The 22,874-nt window shown below is 42.1% G+C and overlaps 1 protein-coding gene across 5 annotated transcripts in view; it reads left to right on the top strand.

Annotated features, from left to right (window-relative positions):
- The first annotated feature begins 1,300 nt into the window (after window positions 1–1,300).
- The window catches only part of RIMKLB (ribosomal modification protein rimK like family member B), a 41,654-nt gene continuing 20,080 nt past the window's right edge, over window positions 1,301–22,874 (top strand). The window contains exons 1-3 of one of the 5 annotated variants that reach the window (XM_079310704.1): window positions 1,301–1,493; window positions 2,714–3,215; window positions 9,332–9,549. In XM_079310704.1, the coding sequence (XP_079166830.1) occupies window positions 9,375–9,549 (175 nt within the window). In that variant the 5' untranslated portion in view covers window positions 1,301–1,493; window positions 2,714–3,215; window positions 9,332–9,374. Of the gene's footprint in view, window positions 1,494–1,545; window positions 1,700–2,713; window positions 3,216–9,328; window positions 9,550–22,874 lie in introns of those variants that run through there. The other 4 variants (XM_079310702.1, XM_079310701.1, XM_079310703.1 and 1 more) reach the window with 4 other exon arrangements.

The following is a 22,874-nucleotide window of genomic DNA, read 5'->3' on the forward strand; positions in this document are numbered from 1 at the left end:
TGAGTGCCATGATCTATTGCCATGGTGGTGTTTGGTCACAGGTTGGATTCAGTGATCTCAGACGTCTTTTCCAAATGAATTCGTTATGTGGGTCTGCCACCTTTACCTACCACATGAAGTAAAAGGATTCTGGCTTTGCACACATGCCAGCAGCAGCAGCACTGACAAGCACAACAGGTGGTGGATGTTTTGCTGCACTGCCAGATGGAGCAGGTGCCTGGGCTGTGCTGGGGCCGGTCACTTGTGGCAGTGGCCTGGTGTCTGCATCCTGGAGTGGGCAGCCAGGGCTGGAAGGTGGGGCTGCAGGAGAAGCCATTTGGGCACGGCAGGACCTGGGCTGTGCCATGGCAGTAGGGGCTGGACCAAAGCCTGGTCTGGGGCAGGAGGAGAAGGGCAGGAGTGGGTGTGAGGAAGAGCTTTATCAGCGGGTCATGGGATGCGATCCTGCCCCTCTACTTGGCCTTAGTGAGGCTGCATTTGGAGCACAGCGTCCAGTCTGGGTTCCTCAGTAAGGAGAGACATGAAGCTCCTGGAGCGGGTCCGGGAGGCGAACGAGGATGACTGAGGGAGCAGCTCTCTTGTGAGGAAAGGCTGAGAGAGTGGGGCTGCTCAGCCTCGACAAGGGGGGAGACCTTAGCAATGTCTATAAGCAGTTAAAGGGGGTGCCAAGAGGATGGAGCCAGGCTCTTCTTGATGGTGCCAAACATAAGGACGCGAGGCAATGCGCAGAAATTGATGTTCTGAAAGTTCCACCTGAATATTAGCAGGAACTTTTTTTTGCTAGCAGGTGACCCAGCACTGGAACAGATTGCTCAGCAAAGTTGTGGAGTCCCCCTCACTGGAGATATTTGAGAACTGACTGGATGCAATCCTGTGCCATGCGCTCGGGGATGGCCGGCCGGAGCTGGCAGGTTGGCCCCGATGGCCACTGCGGTCCCGTCCAACCTGACCCGTCCCGTGGGAGGCCTCAGCCGTTACACCGGAGCGGCCTCAGCCCCGCGGGTGGTGCCGCCCCTCACGAGCAGCAGGTCGGTCCGGCCCGGCCCGGTCCGGTCCGATTCGGTCCGGTCCGGTTCGTCTCGGTCCGGCCCGAGGCACCCCGGCGCCGCCGCCCTCGCGCTGCCCCGCGCGTGCCGAGCGCGGCCCGGCCGTTACGGCACCGCCGCCGCTGCGCTGTGAGGCGGCGGGAGCGAGCGCGGGAGGCGGCGGCGGGCGGGGGGCTCGGTGCAGGGAACAGCCGCGGCCTCCTCGCCTCAGCCGCGGGGAGGAGGGACACCGAGGAGGGGGGAAGGCGGGGTGGCGGTGGGGGGGACGAGCTGAGCGTCGCGTCGCGTCGCTCGCTTCCCTCTAGGACCGCGCCGCCGGCGGGGAGGAAGGGGCGCGTCTCCCCGGAGCCTTCGTCGCCCCGCGCCCTCTCTTGCCAGGCCCGGTGCCGGAGGGGGTGGGGGTGGGCGCCCCGCGGGTCCCCTCAGGCTCGGCGGTGCCCGGGGCGGGTGAGATGTCGGGCTGAGCGGGCGCGAGCCCGCGGGGGTGGGGTCCGCCGTGCCCGGGAGGGGGCGGGCGGGGGGGTGGTCGGGACCGTCCCCTCACAGCCGTCCCGCCCCGCCGCGCTGCGCCCATGGTGATTGTGCTGCATCCCCCGCGCGCGGAGCGGGGCGAGCTGCCCGCGCCTCCCCGCCGCGCCCGCCGGGGCGCCCAGGTGGGTGGCGGAGGGGGAGCGGCGGCGGCGGCGGCCGCTCGGTGTGCCAGGGGAGAGGGGCGGGAGGGGCGGGGGGCCGCGCCCCCGGCCGGGACCCGCGCTCCGCGGGCGGGTCGGTGCGCTGCGAGCGCGGCGCGGGAGCCGCCGCCCCGCGGGCTCGCTCGGCGGCCGCGTCCCCGCGCGGGGCCGTGAGGGTCGGCGGTGGCCGTGGGGGCTGATCTTCATGTCATGGAGCCGGGGGGCTGTGCGGCTGGCCTTGGGTCTGGCAGCAAGATCTTCCCAACTGGGTTTCCTCTCCCCTTTTGTTTTCCGGTGTTTAGAAAAGAGCTGGTGGCACATCGGTGACTTTACTGCCTGGGATCTTACCAGGGGCTCCGTTTTCCAAGCGTGCCACTGTTAATATTGGATTGATTCCATCATTTGAGCAAGCATTCTCTAGACATGTTATTTTGGTTTGGGGTTATTTTTTCTTTTTTTTTTTCTTTTTTTTTTTTGTCACCATTTATAAACCGCTGTTTATTTTCTGTGGCAGAGTGGGTTCTAATGCATGGGAATACATGCTCCTAATGCATAGGAATACACGCTTCTGAACTGAAGCGTACTTTTCTCCAGTCTCATCTGAACCCCAAAGGTTATTCTGGGGTAGAGGTTTAAAGGTTTAAAGGCTCACAAATAAATAGGAACAGTTTTTGTAGGTTTACAAACTTAATTTCCTCATATGTTCCCATGTGGGTACGGATTTATCTATCCATTGAACGCACGTTCTTAAGTAAAAGAACAAGCTGCTTAGCCTTGTGGTGTTTTCCCCCTTAAAATTGGTTTCTGTGAGAGTATATTCGTGTAAAATACTTAAAAGTTGCACATTTACCCTAATTATGATCACATCATCATTTTCTTTTGACTTTGCTTGCTGTTTTGAATAGCACCTTGTTCTTCCTATGGGATTTAGTTTATTTGATATCTTTGTATGTTTATGTCTAATAGGGATGTTTCTTTTTTCTTTTTCCTTCCTAGGTGTTGGTGACTTCAGTCATTTAGGGGTTTCGTTCAGAGGGAGCAGAGACACAAGGATTGAGTTTCATTTACATAGAAAGCTACAGCTCTTCACCAGTACTCTTTTTACTCCTTCCCATCCTTCCCTGCTCCGTAGGGGAGAACGATTTGGGAATTATTTTAAACATTCATTTACTCCCCCTTCCCTCCCTCAGAAATCTACCCTGGTCCCAGAGGCATCCGCTAGACAGTGCCTGACAGGACCAGGAGAGCATTATCCTTGCTTGCTTGCTTTGGGAGCTTCAGTAGTACCCTTCCCTCCTTTGGGGTGTAGTGCAGGGAGGCATCCAGAAGACTTCCGTGCCACCCTTTTTGGTTAGTAGAGGATCCAGGAATAGGGGTACCTAGCAAGACACGTGACCTCCTTAAGGGAGCCAGAACTGAAGCAGCACTTGGCACGCTGAAGGAAACACCCATCTCTAGTGTCTTTTTCGTCGTCCACTCCTTCCTCACCAAATTTCTGGTAAGTCTCTTCAGCCCATTCATTCACGCAGTGCATGTTTCCCTTCCCCCACTCCAGGCGCTGGGAGAGGCATGCACAGAGACTGTGGGGTGGGGGAAGGGAGGAGGGAAAACTGGCTGTGTACACAGGGATCGGGGAGGAGAGGGGGGTATTGTACCACACTGCGGGGGAACCTGGCACAGGTGGAAAAGCAGCTGATGTGGGAGGAAATGGTGTGTTTTATTTGCACACGGGCGTGCGTGCGCACACAGGGACAGTGGAGGGGCGTGAAAAAGCTGAGAGCCTGTTGTTGGAAAAAATACCAAGACCGAAGTAGAAGGGTGGCTGGTGCTGACCAGTGTTGGGCTCGTGTTGCAGGGAGGAAAGAATGGATTATTCGGTGGTGATCGGGAAGTGGGGTGTGTGAATGAGGAATCTTGCCTTCTACTTGCAAGCATGAGCACAGAGGAGGAAAGATGGGGGGTGTGGATGTCCGCCTTCCACAGGCAGCGGTGCCTGGGAGGATTGCTACTAGCGTCTTGAACATCACTCAGTGCAAAGGTGGAGACAAGGAGATGAAAGCCATCATGGGGAGTGCAGTTGCCCGTCTGCAGGGGTGGGAATGAATGGGAACAATTAATATATTCCCATATCCTTTGGTTGTTGCAGTCTACAAATCTCAAAGGGAAAAGGAGGTGAATACTGTGATGTGCTTTCAAAGAGGTGTGCTTGGGGTTCACCTGCCTGCAGAGACTTTCAATTCTGTGATGCATGTGTAGAGGGTGGATGATAATGCAGCAGCAGTGGACAGATTGTGCTGCAGCTTTTCAATATATTATATAAAATGCATTTAAATAAATATTTTAATTTTTCAGATTCTTCAGCTTTTAAAAATGTGTTCTTTCCAAAGACTCTCAAACAATTATGTGACAGTCTTAGGAAAACTAGTTTCTGGTACGTAAAAGAGGAATTTTTCTTGATGTTGGCCTTAAGCATCACCATGAAGCAGCATTGTCAGGAACGAGTTGACTTATCCTGGATTTATTTTTCTAAAGATGTCAGTTCTTTTCTCTATCACCATGTGATATATTCATCGTCCATACATATTTTGTAACATTTGCTTTAGATAATCATCATTCTGGTATCTTTGTGTGGAAAAAAAATCACTCGTGCTTTATGCTCAAAACAGCTGTGAACTGTTTGCAGACCTGCTCTCCCTATGACATAGAAAGTCCTATTTCTGGGATGTTTCAAATGCTGCTCTCTTCTCATTAAGATGAGACAGAGACTTCCATGACAGTGTATGATGGATTACATGCTGGGTCATGTGCTGGACAGCTGTTCATTAGCTGTTTAACTGGTCTGCTGTCTGAGATTGTCTTTATAATTCCGATCTGCCTTGAGGTGTCTCCTGAAGGAGATAACTTGCAAGCATCTGCCAACCATTCTTAGGTCTTCACTGTCTTGAAATGCATCCTTCCAGCCATTCTAGAAACTGCTGTAATGGTAGAGATGATTGGTTTATTGGAAACGCGTGCACAGTTTCAAGTCTTAGCTAATTTATGATGAAAAGGAAGTCAAAATACCTTTACCAGCTTGAATAGAGCTGTTCTGAAAATGGGTATTAAGGGATAAGCATTAATGGTGTTGTTAATGTTACTTGTAGTGAGTGCTTGGAGCAATGTTTTTCCTAGTTGTCCATTTCCATGGCAGTTGTGACTATCCGTCTCTTGCTCATTCCTTCTCACTTCCCTGAGATTTTATTGTCAGTATCTCAGCTGTAGGGATTAAACATGCCTAGAGGTGTGCTAAAACTAAGGTTAGGTTTTACCTCTCTGTTAACCACTGCAATCTCTGAGTTTGTGTCATCTGCACAGTGTTCAAACTGAGAGTCTGAGCCAAACCCTGAAAAAGGGGCAATTCTGGGAGGGGCTGCTGGTAATAACTGTTTCACTAACTTGTTTCCCAGATCCCACTGCAGGCACTGGGAGTGTGCTGCAACATCAGATCACAGGTCGAGCAGGTGATGTAGCTAGATCACGTTGATCCTTGATGCTATAAACATCTGGGATTCCGTTCATCATTCCCATAGGGAAGATACAACCTAGACTTTTTAATATACAAAAGCATTGAGTACTTGCATCCTGAACAAAAGGAATACTGAACATTTTTTTTTACATACTAGATACCTTTTGTCTTACACATTTATCAATAATACATAAATTAATTAGTATTTCCTAAAAATGGGTTGCTTGTTTCATCTTAAGGCAAATACATCATGGTGAAAAAGATATAGAAACTAAGTATATTTTTCTCCTACTTCTGGGTGTTGAAGACTGGAGAATGAGTAAATGAGCCCTGGAAACCAATCTGCCATTCCTGGAGGGAGAGGGAGGTCTCTAATCTTCTCTGTGAAGAGAACACCCCCTTCAATGCAAAAAGAGTAGTCTTCAGAGAAGATTTCCAGATCTCTCTAGACAGCTGATCTGATTGGCTGAATTCCCTGTTATTCCAATAAAACATATTCATATATGATGAAAAGTCAAAAAGGAGCACAGTGAGTGCTTTTGTTAAAACATCTGCTAGAGGTGTACTGCAGATTGAAGGAATGTGGGAGGAAACAGGTTTGCATGTTCTGGGGAGGGAAGGGAAGCTGCTGTGTGATTGCTGGAGTAAGGCTTGGCTTAAGCAGTTTAAGGGTGCCATAGCTGAAAGTTGAGGTGAACGTTCATTCCCTCCATAATTGCAAGGAATCTGTTCCACACAGTGTATTCCTGAAGCAGCTGAGGCAGTGTCTGCTTGGCTTGTGTGACACAGTTTGATTTTTATCACAGACCTTTCACTTTGGTACCACTCATTTCCCTCTCCCAGTCTGTTACATGCAGTTAAGTTTATGGTTATGTTTTGTCTTCTAATTTCATAAGCCTCTGAAGTAGTTACTGAAAGATTGTACTTACTTTGACTGTAGTAGCTTTGAGTGAAAAGTGCACTTGAAGTGGCCATCTTGAAGTTATTTAAACATCTGCTCTTCCCCTTATATATACCATAGTCACTTTGCAATAGATGCTCTCATGGATTAGGAAGTATTCTCTGCACACCCAGCATTGTCTGAGGTTGTGTCTTTTAGATTGAAATGGGTGGAGTTGGTTTTCAGGGAAGCATTCTGGCAATAATATCCAACTTCAGAGCTTAATGCTTTTGTGCATTTGACTGCAAGGCCAGCTTTCTTCCTACAAAGCATTTTCTTGAGAATGTGGGAGGGATTTTTAAAATACTTGGGTTAATAGGGTAAATTGCAAGTTTTGTTACGTGAGATTTCTTACTCAATCAAAATAGATTAGAAGGTGAGGCTGAAACTGATGAATATATTCTGTGCAGAATGTTAGTGTAAAAAAGAAATTCTTTTAAGTAGGAAAAAATATAGTATTGGGTTGGAGGAGAAGGATCCAAGGGTTAGGATTGCTAGTTTCTGTCTCTGCTTGTGGCTTGTAGGTTTTTCTAAAGTGAGCTTCTCAGTCTTTACTTGCAGACTTGAGATTGTTATCCGCCTTTCTTACAGTAAAACTGGAGCTTTTGTATATATATATGTATAAATCCATTAAGATTTTGAGCAAATGAGATGTAGTGTTAGGAGAGAGATGAACAGCCATACCCAAGGCATTTTCATACACCTGCTGGTTTAACATCATCATTGATGTATATGGATGGCCCTTCTTGACAATGTTGTAACTTCTTTCAAAAGTAGAAGATGGAGGAAAGAGAAGGATATACATTTTTTTCTTTCTTCTTTAACCACATGCTGATTTTTAAGAAATTAAATGCTGAAATGACAGTCAGGGAGAGGTGATGGTGTATGTAAGGGGGTGGAGGTGGGGCCACGTAGAGAAGAGGTTTGAGAAAAATGGAAGCAGATTGGCAAAGCAAAAATGGGAAGAAAATACTTGGTTTTTGTATCAGCGTTACAACAAGTTCTGAGGGGGGAAAAAGCCTCAAGCCACAAAACCTCAAACTAAAACCCCAAGCGGGCATGAAATCCGTGCTGGTGTGTGATTTATGTGATGTTTGTACGCCCAGGGGGCCCGTGTGCTGCTCTGTCCCGGCCCCCGGCGTTGTCCCGCCGCGCGTGGGTCGCGGCCGGGCGGGCCGGGCTCAGCGGCGCTGCCCGGCTGGGCCGGCAGGTGGCGCTGCTCGCCTGGCCGGCCCCGCCGCGGCGGCAGCGCCCCGGGCCGGCGGCAGCGGGGCATTCCCGAGAAACGCTGCCCGTGACCGGGATGCTGCTCCAGGAAGTGCCGTGTAAACCACCGCCTCCAGACACCCATTGTTGAGGGAGACACAAGCGGGGCCGCATCTGATAGATGTCTGCCATTGCCAGCCCAAACCTCATCTTGCCCTTTTCACTTCCAGCTGCTTTGAAGAACAAAGAGGTTTTTTTGAGAGATCAAAAGATATACCTTATAACCTCCCACACCCATTTTTCTGCAGGGAGCAAACACTCTTTTCCCTGTTTTACCTTGAACATCTTGACTGGATTCAAGGACTGCTCTAGATCTGTGATGGTCTTTCCATAGCTTCTGCCTTTTTCTGGTCTGTTAGTATGAAGAACTGTAGTCCTTGGCTTTATTGTTGCACCTCATTTACCAAATAAATGGAAAAAAGGTCATAGTCTTTGCATGTTGCTGCCGTGGTTCTCAGTACCAGAAATAAAAATCTCCACTTAAATTTTTGTTTTCTTATTAAGAAAAAGCTGTTCTAGTAGAAAAAATAATAGTTTTTTAGTGCTAGAAAAACCTAGCTGCTGCTTATGGTTGTAACTAAACAATCCTTTTGTCCCAAGACCCACTGCAGAAACTAAAACTCTTTGTAAAATCAAGTGTTAGTGATTATATACTAAGGTATTTTTGTATTTACATTGTCTGCTGGCAGCAGTCATTAGGACTATCACACAAAATCCTGTTTTGGTCTCAGAGTTCAGTTCTGCTAGGAACTCATGTCAGTTATATGGGCGAAAGTGACAATTTTTGCATCTTTATTTTAATAGGGAAGTTTAAAGGTGACACAGAAAACCATTCTAGTTTACTCCAAAATTCCTAATCCCTATGTCATGCTTGTCTTTCTTGAACATGAAGTAGTCCATTAATGTACCTGTTACTGGTTTACAGCTTTTAAAATATTTCAATAAAAATATATTCTGTCAAAAGTAGCCAGCACCTCTGTATTCAAAACAAAAGGAGCAGTACCTTGCTGTTAGTTCTAACCCTATTGAAATTCTTCAATTTGAACTGTGTTTTCTTTTCTTGGCCCTGAATTCATTAGTGATGTTTTTGTATAAAGGTGATTTAAAAATTTTTATTTGACACAAGAAGGGGCTACCACTGAAATTCTGGCTTTGAATTTGCTTTATTTTATGTGTGTTAATGTTTTGTATTCCTGACATTTTGTTGGTGCTCCTTGTTCCATTGGTTTTTCCATTATCATGGGTTCTGGGTACTAGTCCGTATATTTCTAAGTATACCTCACAGCAGGTGTGAAATATTTGTGAGAGCAAAACAGTCCTAAATAGTTACCTGGAGGATTCTGTGGTGATGCATTTCTGTTCTTCTGGTCTGCCTTTGTAACATAAAGAGTTTGTTACACTCTACTCTTCCATATGTGGTGGAAAGAGACAAATCAAGTCTGTCACAGAGTGCTTTACCAGTACCTAGGAGAAGGGTGGAGTTATTTCAGTTGAGGAATTATCCCAGCCGTGAAGTTGAAATTCTTGCCTTCAGACATGGCCCATTCAAATTGTTTTCAGTTCTTTGCATGCTTTTTAATACTGTCATGGAAGGAATGCTACTGCCAGTATCAGTAGTTACATCTTTGTGTACTTTCTGAGGAGAAAGCTGGGATGAAGACCAAGACCCAATTTCTAGCATTTAACATTCCACGGAATGTGAATGTTTTTTTTTTTTTTGTTGTTGTTGATACTTTTGGTTGCAGAGTAGGTGTAGAATTATTTTGCTTCTTGGAGGTTGGAAGTTGCAGTCTGTTGAAATGGATTGTTTTGTGCAGAGGAAGTGGGACTTAGTATCGCAGGGATCATGAAGATAAGAGACTGTGCACTCTAACAGAGTCTCATTTTCTCCATTGTCTAGCAGTTCCATTGGAGGGAGGCCTTGAAGGTTGCCAGACAAGTCCAAGATGTGCAGTTCAGTTGCTCCCAGACTGTGGTTCTTGACAGACCGTCGCATCAGAGAAGATTACCCTCAGCAGGAGATCCTGAGAGCCCTGAAGGCCAAGTGCTGTGAAGAGGAGCTGGATTTCCGGGCCTTGGTGATGGATGAAGTGGTGCTGACCATTGAGGATGGAAATCTTGGTGAGAATGAGCTAAAACTGGGAGTATGCTGAAGGCGTAGTTGGAAAAGGGTTGTCAGATGGAGCATCTGTACTGTTTAATAATGAATTCCATGTGTACCAGACTACCCACCATTCATCATCTAAATCATGTAGATGTACATCATACCATTCTTTTAGAATTTATTAGGTTAATCAAATGTAATTGTTCAGTTTGCTAATTTGTGTTAGAGCCACTTTTGCCTTCCCTCTGCAGAAAAAAGAGGAGGGTTGTTTCATTTTGGTGAGTCCAAAATGGATAAGGATTAGGACTTAAAAAATAAGGATAAGGACTACAGGACCCCTAAATTAATAAGGAATCATGGAGCATGATTTTTCCTTCAGTACTTGAACTTTGTGCGTACATTAAAGAGTTTCAGAGGGACTTTTTCTTCTGTTTGGGTTCTGGCTCCAAAATAGAAAACACTGGAAATAATCTAAAAGGAATTTTCAATGAACAGTACAAAGTGTCATGGAACTAGAGGTTATAATGTGAGATAACTAAAGCACACTGCCCTACGGATGTGGAGTTAAGTGAATTCCAAGAAAGAACAGTGATGATAAAATATGTACATCAAATAATTTGAGCTATTACTACAATTTACAGTGTTTAAATGGCAAGATTTCTGTTCTATTTTCCTACTAGCTTTTTTTTTTCTCCTGTGGTGTTTAAAAAGCAAAAGTAAAATGTTAAGTTGCATTAGAAATGTTAAGTAGAAGGATTCTGTAGATAGTAAGCTTATGTGATAGGAAGATACTAATACCAACAGTGTCAAGCCGTGTAGCACTTAGAATTTATTTTTGTTTCAATATTTTTAATTTGGATTTCCTAAAGCAAGGAGGCTGCAGTAGTTTTTTTTTACCTTTAACTCTTTCATTCCTCTTCCCCATTTATCAGTCAAAAAAATGTATTCCTGGTGACCCAGGGTAGAATTGCATTTCTGAAAGTTGTGTTAGAGTAATTTTGTGCAGGAAGAAAATATGAAAGTACCTTCAATCATGAAGAAGAGGCTGCCACGTATACCTTGCTCCTCTTTGGGAAATCATATGTAGGAAGGGAATCATAAAACTGACTCTGGGGAATAACTCTGGTCAGAATTTATACCCTATTTTGGCATTAATCAGTCAATGATAAAACACATGTATGGTAAAACCAGTATTTTTTATTGTGGTATTTCTAAACTTCTGTTTGCCTATTTTGTCTTTTAATCTGAGGAGTCTTAAGATTTCTATCACAGATTGAAATGTTTTCAAATCTAGGATGTTTTCAGATCTAGGATGTTTTCAAATCTAGTAACTTCTTGTCAGAAAGTCAGAGTTCTGAGTGTGCTTTCCTTTGGACAGTATGTAATGGGAATGCAGCCATCCTGTACTGTAGCTGCAGTCTCTGAGATGCATAATTAGTCCTTCAGCATTTCAGTACTGTTTTTGAGTTCTTGGTAATTTCTTATTTTCTGTCTTCTGTCTATTTTTGAGGAATTAAATAGGGCAAGTATAAATTGTGGACCTTTCTGCTCTCTTCTCTCTAATGTCTCCTAGCACTGGGTCTATTGCAAGGAAAAAGATAAAAGTAATGCAAGTTGGAAAACTAATATTGGAAAATGTGAAATACAAGAACAAGAAAAATTAGGAAAATTGCTAGAAAAAACGCAAGAAAAGGGAAATTATTCTCATACCAAGTGTTCATTTAATCTGATGTAAATAACTGACCATTTGAAAAGGAGTGAGAAAAAAATGCTGTAAGATTGTAGATAGAAATTTTGTTACAAGTCGTCTGGTCAGTCTAATTGTATATATTTTTTCTGGGGGGTGGGAATTGTCTTGTATCAAACAATTCTTTCTCTTGGAGAGCAATGAAAAATCTTTTCTCTTAATTTTCCAGTTGTGTTTTTTCTAGAGCTTTTGCACCTGCTTTGATAAATATTTCTGCTGGAGGACACAAGCAAAATCTTTGTGTTTCATTTTCCTTTTTAAAAACCTCAGTTGGCCTAAGAAAAGGTGTCTTGGAACAAAATCCAGGAGGTAGTGCATTCTGTACCCTTTTTTTTAGTCTATTGGTGTGTGAAGGTTCCAGATTGAGTAAAATTCTCTATGACATGGACAAGTTGATGAAGAGATGTGTCTTCAGTGGATAATAATGTGCTTTTGCTTCCTTTTCTATCATTACTTGTCTTGAAAGCTTGGCAATTCAAGGCTCAAACTCTGAAGGTAATACATGATATTGGAGGAAGTAATAGTTGGTTTTTTTCCACATATTCACACTTTGATTAGAGCTTTTTTTGTCCTTTAAAACCAAGGCAATTTCTTAAGTAAATTGTTAGAAGAATGTTAAATTTACACAGTCAAGTTGGATATTACAGGGTGCTATTTAAAACCTCAAAAATGTGGTATTTCTGTAGATGATAGAGTCAGTAATCTTTCTTGTGGACTTGCTGACTGTCAGGGACATGGCTGGAGACTTCAGAGACCAAAAATTGAGCATAAGATATTAAAAAGCTTTAAATTATTTACTTCACAGGGGTAGAGTGGAAAATTTAAATTTAGGAAATTTGAGCAGAACTGTAGGATACGTACATGTGAAAGTTGTCCCTTCCACAAACCACATGGCTTATACCTTGACAGTAGAGCACACTGATGCAGGTATCACTGATGCCCAGCCCAAAGACAGATGTGTAAAGCTTTTGTGATGCTGAGATTTACACCATTTGTGTCTGTCAGAAATGATGAAATTTGCCACGGCCAAAGGGAAAAGGGGAGCAGGTGTGGTTGTTTAACTCAGTGGACTCAGCAGTAGCCACTCTTTGGGGCAGGTCCTGCTGTACTGCAGGGCTGGATGGGAGGTGTGGCTGGATTCCCACAGCAAACCAATAGTGTAGGCCCAGCAATCCCTGCTGGTTGCTTTTCTTTCACAGCTGAAACTCAGGATGACCCAAAATCCCAAGCATGTCACACAGCCCGGTACCACCGGCCACACGATGAACCTGCATGCAGCTCAAGATCCACATTAGATACCTCAACAGAGAAGTGATTATAAATGCAAGTTTAAAGGTGTAGAATTAAAGTTTTTTTCTTCGTAGTCTAAAAGGAAATTCTTAAACTGATTTATGCTTGAACGGTTTTGGAAATAAAATGCAACAGGTATTTTTTGAAATTAAGTTTGGTTTATGCCTTACTTGGATAGATAGATAGATATCTGCTTACTCAAGCCATGCACTCCTTTTTTCTTTTCCACAGTGGCAGTAGTACTGTGTAGATTTCCAAGGCAAAAAGTTGAGAAAAAATTAGTGATAAAGCAGAGTTGTAAAAGTTAATTTCTTCTGCTTCTATGGTGGGCTGAACCTGCTGGGATGGTTGTTGAATCAGACATGCACAACATTGTTGCACAGGAATGGACAGGAATTCATTTGTGGAAAAAAGTAGAAGGTGGTACTGGTGTGTTTTGATTTGAGCTTGCACCCTGTAGCTGTAGCCTAAGTTTCTTAAGAGATAAATTCTAGAAACTAAACCAGTCTAGGACAATCTACTGCTGGATGGAGCAGCCATGTTTCTTTTGTCCCTTTCCAGCACTGCTGTTGCTGCTTACCTTGTAAAGGACTTCATGTCTCTCTTGGTTTACTTTCACGTTGTACCTCAGCTAATTCAAAGTAAATGGTTTACCAAATTGTCTGCAACTTTGCAGGATCTGGCATTTGTGTGAGTTGAGTTGACCAACCCAATGGAAGACTAACTCCACCAGATGCTTAACAGCTTTCTGTTGGAATAGATTGCTGCACCAGCCCTTTTTGTGGTCACACAATTCCTAACTGTGGTACACAGGCAAGGAAGAATGGGGTTATTGTTTCAAGGGATGGTTTGCATTTATAGTGATTTAGTTACAGCTCCAGAAACACTTTGAAACATGAATTTTCTTGTGGTTGGGGTGTCCGATAGTGTCAGCTTTAGGATTATTTTGTTTGTGCATAGCATCTGGTATTTACTGCTGTAAGGATTACAAACTGAAATGTCCAGCTTTCTCATCTAGTGTGGCAATTCCTATATTCGCTTTAAATACATAGCAAGTAATGTAACAAAACTCTGCAGGACATTTTTTGGACATTTATCTGAAGTTTTAGCAGTGAGTCCTGTCAAAATACGTACTTTTAAGCTGTATGTCTAAGTTTGCTAGTGCAGTGATGTAACAGGCTTGAGGAATTTGCAGTTAAACAAATTAAAGCTTGTGAGCAGGAGTGTGTGATGTGGGATGAGGTGGAGGTGGAGGAAACCAGTAGGAAAATCCCCCCTATAGGGGAGACTTTGTGGACAAGTGACAAAACATACCCATGGGTTGTCTCCTAATTCTGAACATTCTGTTTTCTTCCCTGTGTTGTGGATTGAATGGTACCCTTTCCCAGAGACTCCACACCTTGCCTTTAGGGCAGCACAGTTGAAGAACTATTGTTTGGTGAAGAAAATGTTAGGGAAATTTGGCTCCTTCCCTCATTAAAATAATATTTTCATTAAAATTTTTTGCTACCAGAACAGCAGAAATTGGAATTCACTGAGTCAACAAATTACCAATACCTTTATTGTAGATTTTTGGAATCTCCTTATTTTCTGATACTGTCCTGTGAAGGAAAATAATTTTAAGGAAAGTTGCTTTCATGAACTTTGAACTGTCGAAGATGCTAGAGTGACTAAAGTATAAAACAAAGTTTTAACTTTTCCTAATACTTTTTTGGCTTTTCCTTTGGGAATATGAAATCAAATGGTCAGCTTAGGTGAGGAATAAAAAGGGCATAATAGTAATACATTCTGAAACAGTAATACATTGTGCACAGTCAGCTGGCTTTTCTTAAGTCAGATGTGTAACATCTGGAAACAGATGTCTTACCTTTTTTTTTTTTTTTTTTTTTTTTTTTTCCAGAGGAAGTACTTGGAAAATAGATTATTTTAATTTGGTAAAGAGTGATGTGCTGATTTAGGTATCTGAGTTTCCAGTGTGGGCCTGAATTTTGCAACAGAAGGCAGTGTATTGTTGAAGTCTTTCATCTTGCAAGATGTGATTTTGTTTTGTATGATCTGTCCTTCATTTCTTAGTTAGTTTGAACTCGTAATGAGTGCTCGTAGCCTTCAAGTTTTTTTTTTTTCTCACACTGGATTATATACAATTTGAAATAAACATGGAGGAATTGGCATAGTTGAAAGATTTATGTAAAATACAGAAAGCTGGGGGAAAAAAGGTAAGGGTGGATAAGAAATTCCTATGTTTTCATGGTAAGAATGAATGATAATGGTAAGAAAAACACTTTGAATCATCTAGATCCAAGGTAAGAGAGGGCTTTTACATGTATATGACATGGTTTCCATATCAAAATATCAAAACTCTTAATATTTTCATAAGTCACCTAAAGACTGTCTTCTATCACACAACAGGGAACATAGTCATCTCCTCTTCCTCCTGGCTGTTTCAGTAGTCCCCTGGCACTTGTTAGTCCAGCAGTGCACCTTAATGTAAGAGCTTTTCCTGCAGCATGCAGCAGTGGCTTTGAGAGTGATGGAGCAGAGGCAAGCAGCCTTGGCAAGGTGCCTTTGTGAGCACTGCAGAGTTGGCCTGTTTCCTGCTATTAACTACAGCCAGAGCAGCCATTACTTCCTCTGCAGAGTTGGGAAATTGGTTTGTGGCTCAAGTGTGAGAGCAAGAGAAGGAGCTACATTGTGTGCAAAGGACTAGAAGGTGGTTAGATGTGAAGTGGATTTTGTGCTGTGGGAAGTGCTGGGCTCAGAATCACTTGAAACTGTTTCTGATGTTCTTTCACCGTGGAAATTGATCACTTCCAGTCTGATTGATGTTAAAGCCATAAGCATTACTATTAGGAAGCTATGGACTATATAGAGGAGATTTTGGAATGGTAGCTGTGTTTAGAGGTGGGTATAATCTAGTATGTGACACCCCAATATTAGATACCCAAGACAAGCATATCTCTAATAGAAAAAAATTAACATTTGCTTTATTATTGTTTTTTCATAATAGTGTGTTTCAACAGCTGCCTCATATGTTAAGAAGAATTAGTTTGGTTTTTTTCAGAACTATAACACCAAAGACAACTTTCTTATAATTCATATAGAATGAAAGGATTTATACTCTGTAACCATCCTGGGTGTTCTTGCAGTTTTCTTCCTTCCTGTCAGGGATTTCTATTCTTATGTGAATGATTGTCATCTTAAACTGATGCTAAAATAACAAAGGCTAACAGTGAATTTGATCTTCTCAAAATTGTTCTATTTCTCAGTATGTCAGCAGTTGTAGATATGGGCTCGTTCAAAGCCACCTTGGCAAGGTGGAGGGGTAGGGATGTTTCTGCATGGAAATACTTTCTTATGTTAATTTCAGAGGGCTGTGCTAAGGTCTGAAGTTTTTCATTTGCATGTGTTCTAGAACAGCCAGCCAGGAAAATCAGACTTGTAGGGCACATCATCTTGAACATACGTGCATGTCATCATATCTGAAAATGCCAGAAAGCATTGCCAGATTTTTAATGGTTGTAAGAATTCTCAGGAGTGGCCATCTGGATGATAAACAATGTAAAAAGGGACAAAAGCAAGATGAAAGAAGTGTTTCCATACATCCTAGTCCAGAAATGAAAATCAGCCTAACATTTCACAAGATAGTCTTTAACTGGCTGGGGGTTTCTGTGTCACTCTTTCAACAAGCCCTGTTCCAGTGCTGTGTCACCTAAGGAAGTTTTGCTGGCACATTTGTCTGAGCAGTTGTATTGTGAACTGGGTCTGCATACTGATGTAGTTTTAAACCAGTCTGTTCTTAGTGGCAGGTGTTTTTTTTAGACTTCATCAGTCCTCCGAGTCAGGGAACAGCGTGACTGCACAAACAGTTCTTCAGCACTTAAATCAGAAGGTCAAACTCAAATTGTGTATTGGGGTGGGACACATTAGAAGATAGCACAAGTATTGATGTGAAAAACTTGATCTTATGGAACTGATGGCTATGCTTGCTTTTCCAGGCTTGTGATCAGAGAAGTACTCTGTCACCTGTTCTTTAAGCAATGACAATAGCTTTGGCTTTGTCCACCATTTCTCAAATCTGCTGGTTGTGACTGTGAATAGGGGAGAGATTGGTACTGCTGAACTTTGATCAGTATTGAGATGGTCTTCCAGCATGTTTTGATTGATATGGACTTCTAGAAGTACCAGTGTCTATGGGCAAGTCACTTTATTTTCTTATTTTTATAAACTCTTACGTGTAAATTGTGGTGAAATACCAGTTTTAAGAATTACAGTTTCCTTTGATATCTGCCCTTTACTGTATGGAAAAAGTGGAATGAAGAGCAGAACAACATCAAGAATGTCACTACTGAAACAATCAATTATATTTTATTTCCTTATATTGTAAATAATTAAGATTTACAATGTCACAAAAACCTGTAATGGTGTCCTTATAATGATTGTTCTTTGAATGGTAAAGCTTACATGATTTCCATCTCTCTACAGGTCTAGTGCATTTTAGGATTAAAAGTGTGTTAAAATGCTTTTTTATTTGTCAAAAGTTAAGCAAGTTGAAGCAGAATGTGTTATATGTGATCTGGCAACTTGAGCAGAATACCTCTTGACAGAGAAATGCTGCTCTAATTTCACTAATTAATTGTGTTAACTTGTAGGAAACCTTTCATATTATACAGAAAGGTTTTCTTGCAATGTGCTTTAGTATAGTGCAGGTATTCAGCTGGGGTCTGTCTTGCTCTGTTTATTGCTCATCTTGACACATCTGTGGGTAAAGCATAGAAGAATAGATATTGGAAGAGACATATTAGTGATTTGATCCATTTTGTCAAGGTGAAGTAAAAAGACTAGGTATGCCAGTGCTCTTGATTTTTTTAGCTGAGAAGGAGGTTGGACTGCATGGACACAGGTATTAGGGTATAAGATTTTGTTCACCACAGTAGTTGTAATGTAACACCCATGAAGTAATATACTATCAAATCCTGTTTCTTGGCAGTTTCTGTCTAAAGAATAATTAGATCAGGTAGGAAAACACCGCAGTCAGAAGATCAATAAATATTTCCCTTGAGTTCTAAGAACTTGATTTGAAAGTATCCTCTAGGTGTCACGTCAGTTGTCTTGTGTTGGTACAATGCTGGGGAACTTTGAGGGGCATGATTTCTTTTTAATTTAAGTTTTTTCAAGGACAGAAGAAGAAGTAGTCTTTTGTAAAAAGCTCTGTAAGTGTTCTCTTTAGCTGCTCAAAACATACAGCTATGAATTGTTTGACAAGCAATTTAGAAATAGAGCATAGACAGCTGTTGGAGCACAATGCAAAGGTGATTCTCATTACAAGTCACTTTGATGTGCTCACCATCACAACACTGGGCATTCCCAGTCCCTTCGAAAACATAAAGGGGTTTCAGTCAACTCCATCCCACTGCTCTCTTCAAAACTCTTTTGGCTGATCATTCTGTTTTTATCCTCTAGGTTGGGCTGAGCCCTGGATACACTCTCCCAGGCTGGTCTAGTTATCTTGAGAAGACATTAAGGCTCCTGCTGCTCTCTTGGACAAACTGAGCTGAGAGTCAAACAATCTCCTAACTGTTACAAACCTTTATCTTAAAAGCTACCTTTCAGCCTCTTTTGTCATAGAATAGTTTGAGTTGGAAGGGGCCTTAAAGATCATATCGTTTCACCCTCCCTGCTGTGGGCAGGGACACCTTCTGCTAGACCAGGCTGCTCAAAGCCCTGTCCAACCTGGCCTTAAACACTTCCAGGGATGGGACAGCCACAAATTCTCTGGGCAGCCTGTGTCAGTGCTTCAGCACCTCATAATCAGGAATTTCCTCCTAATATCTAAAGTAAACCTACCCTCTTTCAGTTTAAAGCCATTCCTCCTTGTCCTGTTTACATGCCCTATAGTATTTACATGCCCTTGTAAATACTCACCATCTTTCTTGTAGTCTCAGGTACTAAAAGGCTGCGATTAGATCACCCAGAAGTGTTCTCTGGGCTGAACATTCCCAATTCTCTCAGTCTTTCCTTATGGAAGGGATGCTCCATCCCTCTAGTCATCATATTGATAAGGTCAACTTTCTTAGCCACAGCTGTGGTCAATCACTCCCCATATTTTCCCAGATCTTCACAGGCACATCACGTTTGCTCATATCTGCTGAGTCTTTCCCCTATTGATCCATCACATGGAGAAAAGATCTGAGTACATAAAATCTGGAGTTTGGGGCATTTGCATCAATGTTAGACTTGTTTTGCTTGAAGTAGTAAGTACAAGTGTAATTCTTCCCAGGTTCTTGCCCTGACCTTAGAGATGGAATATTTAATCTTCGACGTGCTGAACGTATGCTTTATGTAACACAGATATGATACAGAGAGAAACAAGCTTAGGAAGACTCTGTGGTCTGATGACTGTGTCAGTATTTGAGTTCCATATCCAAGTAACTGTCCTTGAATGATGAGGTAAAAGGGTATCTTCAACACCAATTTGGCTAAAAAGTGAAAAGTGCCTGAATCTCTTTGTGAACTTAGTGTGAAAAGTCAAACTGCTTCTTCCAAGTTTCTTGTTATGCTCCAGATAGTACTGTGAAGGTCTTGAATTAATGAATAGATTCTTTTAGGTTCCCAACCCCCAATAAAATTTACTTGCTTTGACATCTGAATGGTTGACCTAACTGCTGAAATTGCTAATGTCCTGACATTATGCTTACTGCCTGGTAAAGTCAGGATTTATTTAAAAGTATAATTTGAGACACTCAAGATGGTAAATGGATGACATGTCCTAATTTATAATGCCTTCTTCCTTGCTTTCCAGTAAGAAGAGCATATTGTTTTGCTTTCTTATGTATGAAACAAAATAAAAACATGGTTTCATCTGTTGCCCAGACAGGTGACACATGGTACAAAACTGCTACTTTGCTTAGTTCAGGCAATGAAATTTTGAGTTTTAAGTGATGTATTTTTATCTGATTAAATATTGAATGAGGGCTTTTTTGACATTGAAGGTGGGTCTCATATCACCCATCCTAACATTACAGTGGGCTAAACCTTTGCATCAGATTTCTGTTGCTTAGAATTTGTCCTTCCTTATTAATAGACATCTGACTCTTAAATGTCTCTTTGAGGAAGTCTTGTGAATTTTTTGCCAAGTCATGCAGTGGAAGGAGGGCACTTCAAGGAAAAAAATAATGTTTTTCCCCAAATCTGTAAGGATGTTTTTGGAAGGACAAGCTTGGAACAGGAACTCAATTTGACTTAAGTGGCTTTTGCTAGTGAAAGTAGACATATTTTTTCCTTAAATTACTACCATTTCCAAAAATAATCTGTTAAGCATTTTAGAGACTTGTTTAAGCTTCACAGCTAAAACATTTGAAACACAGCCATGTTTTATGCAAAAGAAAGGACCTCTGGGGTTGTGGCCTGTCTGATGTGGGAGGGGAGATAAAGTTTGGTCTGAGCACACACTTTAAAGTAGAGATCTTCTTTCATAATGGTTAATACCTCTTCTCTCTGACACAAAGACCTAAATGATCCATTGAAATATAGTGGGGAAAAGATGATTGAAATTGTTTGGGGCTGGGGGCTGAGGTGGCAGTGAAGAAAAATCGGGTGTGAAGGCAGTGTTCTTGGCAAACGTGCTGGAACAAGAAATGGTAGCAGGAAGTGATTGCAGAGGAACTAGATAAAGAGTTGCTTCCCTCCAAGGAAATTGGAGATTGAAATTGGTGGGAGCATGGGTTTTGTGTTGAAACTTGCAAACTGAACAAGGAGACTCAAATGGGAAACAATTTTGAAGGCAAGGCAGGCAAGTGAGCAGTTACAGTGGTATTCAAAATTGCAGGCAAAGAAGCTAGACAGTAGGAGAAATCCATGGTTTGGAAATTAACTGGAATGTCTAGGGGGATCAGTGCCATAGGGGGATGAGTGGGGAAGTGAGAATTTGGGACAAAGCAAGCTGCTCTCACCCTCACATGCTATTCCACCATGTCAGGTGTTACTAAGGTGCCAAGGGATGAAATCTGCTTTTGATTATCTGCAAGTATGAAGCTAAAGTTCTATTATGACTAGCAGCAGCAAAACTTAGAAATTGGCAAAATTATATTTGGAAGTTTGTCTTTGTTGTATATTTGTTTTCAGCTACTACATTTTAAATTACTTAATTACCTGCTAGTTTTTTTTAGCCTCCTTAAAGTACACAGTGTTCTGCTCTGGAAATGTAACTTGCAGTATGGTGGAGAGAACAATTTGTAGGATGCCTTTTTGTGATTACAAAAAATTGTGACAATTGAAGCAGAACATTGCTGGAAGAAAAGTGTTAGTCTGGTGATTTAAATTGAACTGCTCAGAAATTGCCTTTAATTGCATGTTTTTGCATTTTCTGAGTGCCCAGACTTTGGATGCTAGGATCAGCTTCGTGAAAGAGCTGAAGAGCTGAGTACTTGGATCCACAAATGAAGTCAATCAGAACAGCATGAGCAACTGAGAAATCATGGAGTCCCAAATGTGACATCTAGAATTCCTTTGTCAACACTTATCTCTCCCCCATATGGGAGATCAGTAGAATATTCACTGTTCTCCTGTGGTGTTAACAAAATTAATTATGATTGTGAAGGACTTAGATATTACTGTGATAAGCACAATACATAAAACTCAAAAAGAAATTAGTAGTGGTGGTTTTAGGCAAGGAATACAGTATACCAATCCATGGATTGCACACTAAACAATGTAAGAGAAAATACAGTCCTCAGTTGCTGCTTGTTAAATAGGTGCTGTACTTTCTGTGCTCATTAGGTGTATGCTATAGGGAAAAATAATATTTGTTTGTGCAATTGAAGACAGCATGTGTGTGGGGTAGTGGATCAGTGCTACAGACATCCTCAGTTGTGGCTTTTTCTAATCTTTATGTGCTTGACTTTGTGGCTGCAATAGTTTCATCCTAATATAGTTGTTGAATGTAATACTGAATGCCTACATTTTTTGTAAATAAAATGTGTGCACATAGGGACTGTGCTGGATCCGTCAACACTGTTTACTATCCAAGTTTTGAAAAATGCAGATGTAGGATAAACCAGGAGTTGTGAAATTTTAACTAATTACTTGGTGACCTAATACACTTGTCTTTGCATAGTAGTCCATGGATAAATTTACATTGAAGATAATATGTATTCTGTCAGTGAGACTGAGGAATTTTACCTGTCTGAGTACCTGGGGGGGTTGCTCTTGTACCTTGTTCTGCCACTTGTTTCATGAATATGTAAATTGGCATGTCCCCGTGTTTATTGTACTCAGCTACTTTGGAAATTGGTTTATTCTGTTCTTGGGATTCAGTTTGCATTCTTTTGACAGCACTGCTTCCAGTGTTTATATTTCATATTTTATGAGGTGCCTTGCAAGGCTGTTTTTCCTGGTTAAGGATAACTTCGTATATATAAAAAAAGTAATATATTGCTTTTGGATATCAACGTGAAGTGTTGGGCCTTCTGTTTCTGGATGAAGACCAGACTCATAGGGTGGACAATGTTTTAGTTCTGTGGTCAGGCAGGATGCCCTGCTTTGAGTTGAGATTTTTCTTAATATGAAGTAGGAAGAGAGCACTAGTGAGCCTGGCTGAGCCTGCCATGGCAGAGAAATCATGAAATTATTTTTGTGAGATTCAGGATTCCCTGCACCAATCACTCTGTTTTAGAAAGCAGAGCTATACAAATCTTACATCTCCATGTTGTGGGGCAGCTTTCTTTCCTATGTCATGTCTTTTTCTTCAGTGGAGATTGTTGTTAATAACAGGAGAAGCCATACAAGTTCTCCTGCTAGTGTTACTATGTGTCCTTGTTCCCCTGACTCAGACAACATTCAGGAATATCCTGTAGACTCAGAGTAAAGGTTTAAACTCTCCTTTGTCTGGAGTGTAGTCCATCTCTGCTTATTCCCAGTGAGACAGAGTTTTGGTAAGTGTGTCTTAAAAATCCTTTTAAGGTTTGAAGTAACTTTTGTTCTACAATACTAGATTTAAACTCAAGTCTGGACCTAAAGGGGGGGACTACCCTTTGTGTCCCTGACAGTTTTCTGCACTTGCATCTTTCTGTGAAGGCGTATCTTTTTGGATGACTACTTCCACCAGGAAAATGAAGTGATGGTGTGTGAGGCCTGTTTTCTGTTGTTTCTTTAGAGCTCAACAATAAGAGCTTACAACTTCTTTCCCCACTTTGTTACTTTGCCTTCCAGACAGGATTTGCCTTTACCATATATTAAATTTCTTCTTTGATCTCTTCCCAAGTTTCCTTGTGGTCAGAGAATCAGGCCTTGGGTCCTGTCTCTCCCCTG

The sequence above is a fragment of the Erithacus rubecula genome (genome assembly GCF_903797595.1).
Source record: "Erithacus rubecula genome assembly, chromosome: 1".
Classification (NCBI taxonomy): domain Eukaryota; kingdom Metazoa; phylum Chordata; class Aves; order Passeriformes; family Muscicapidae; genus Erithacus; species Erithacus rubecula.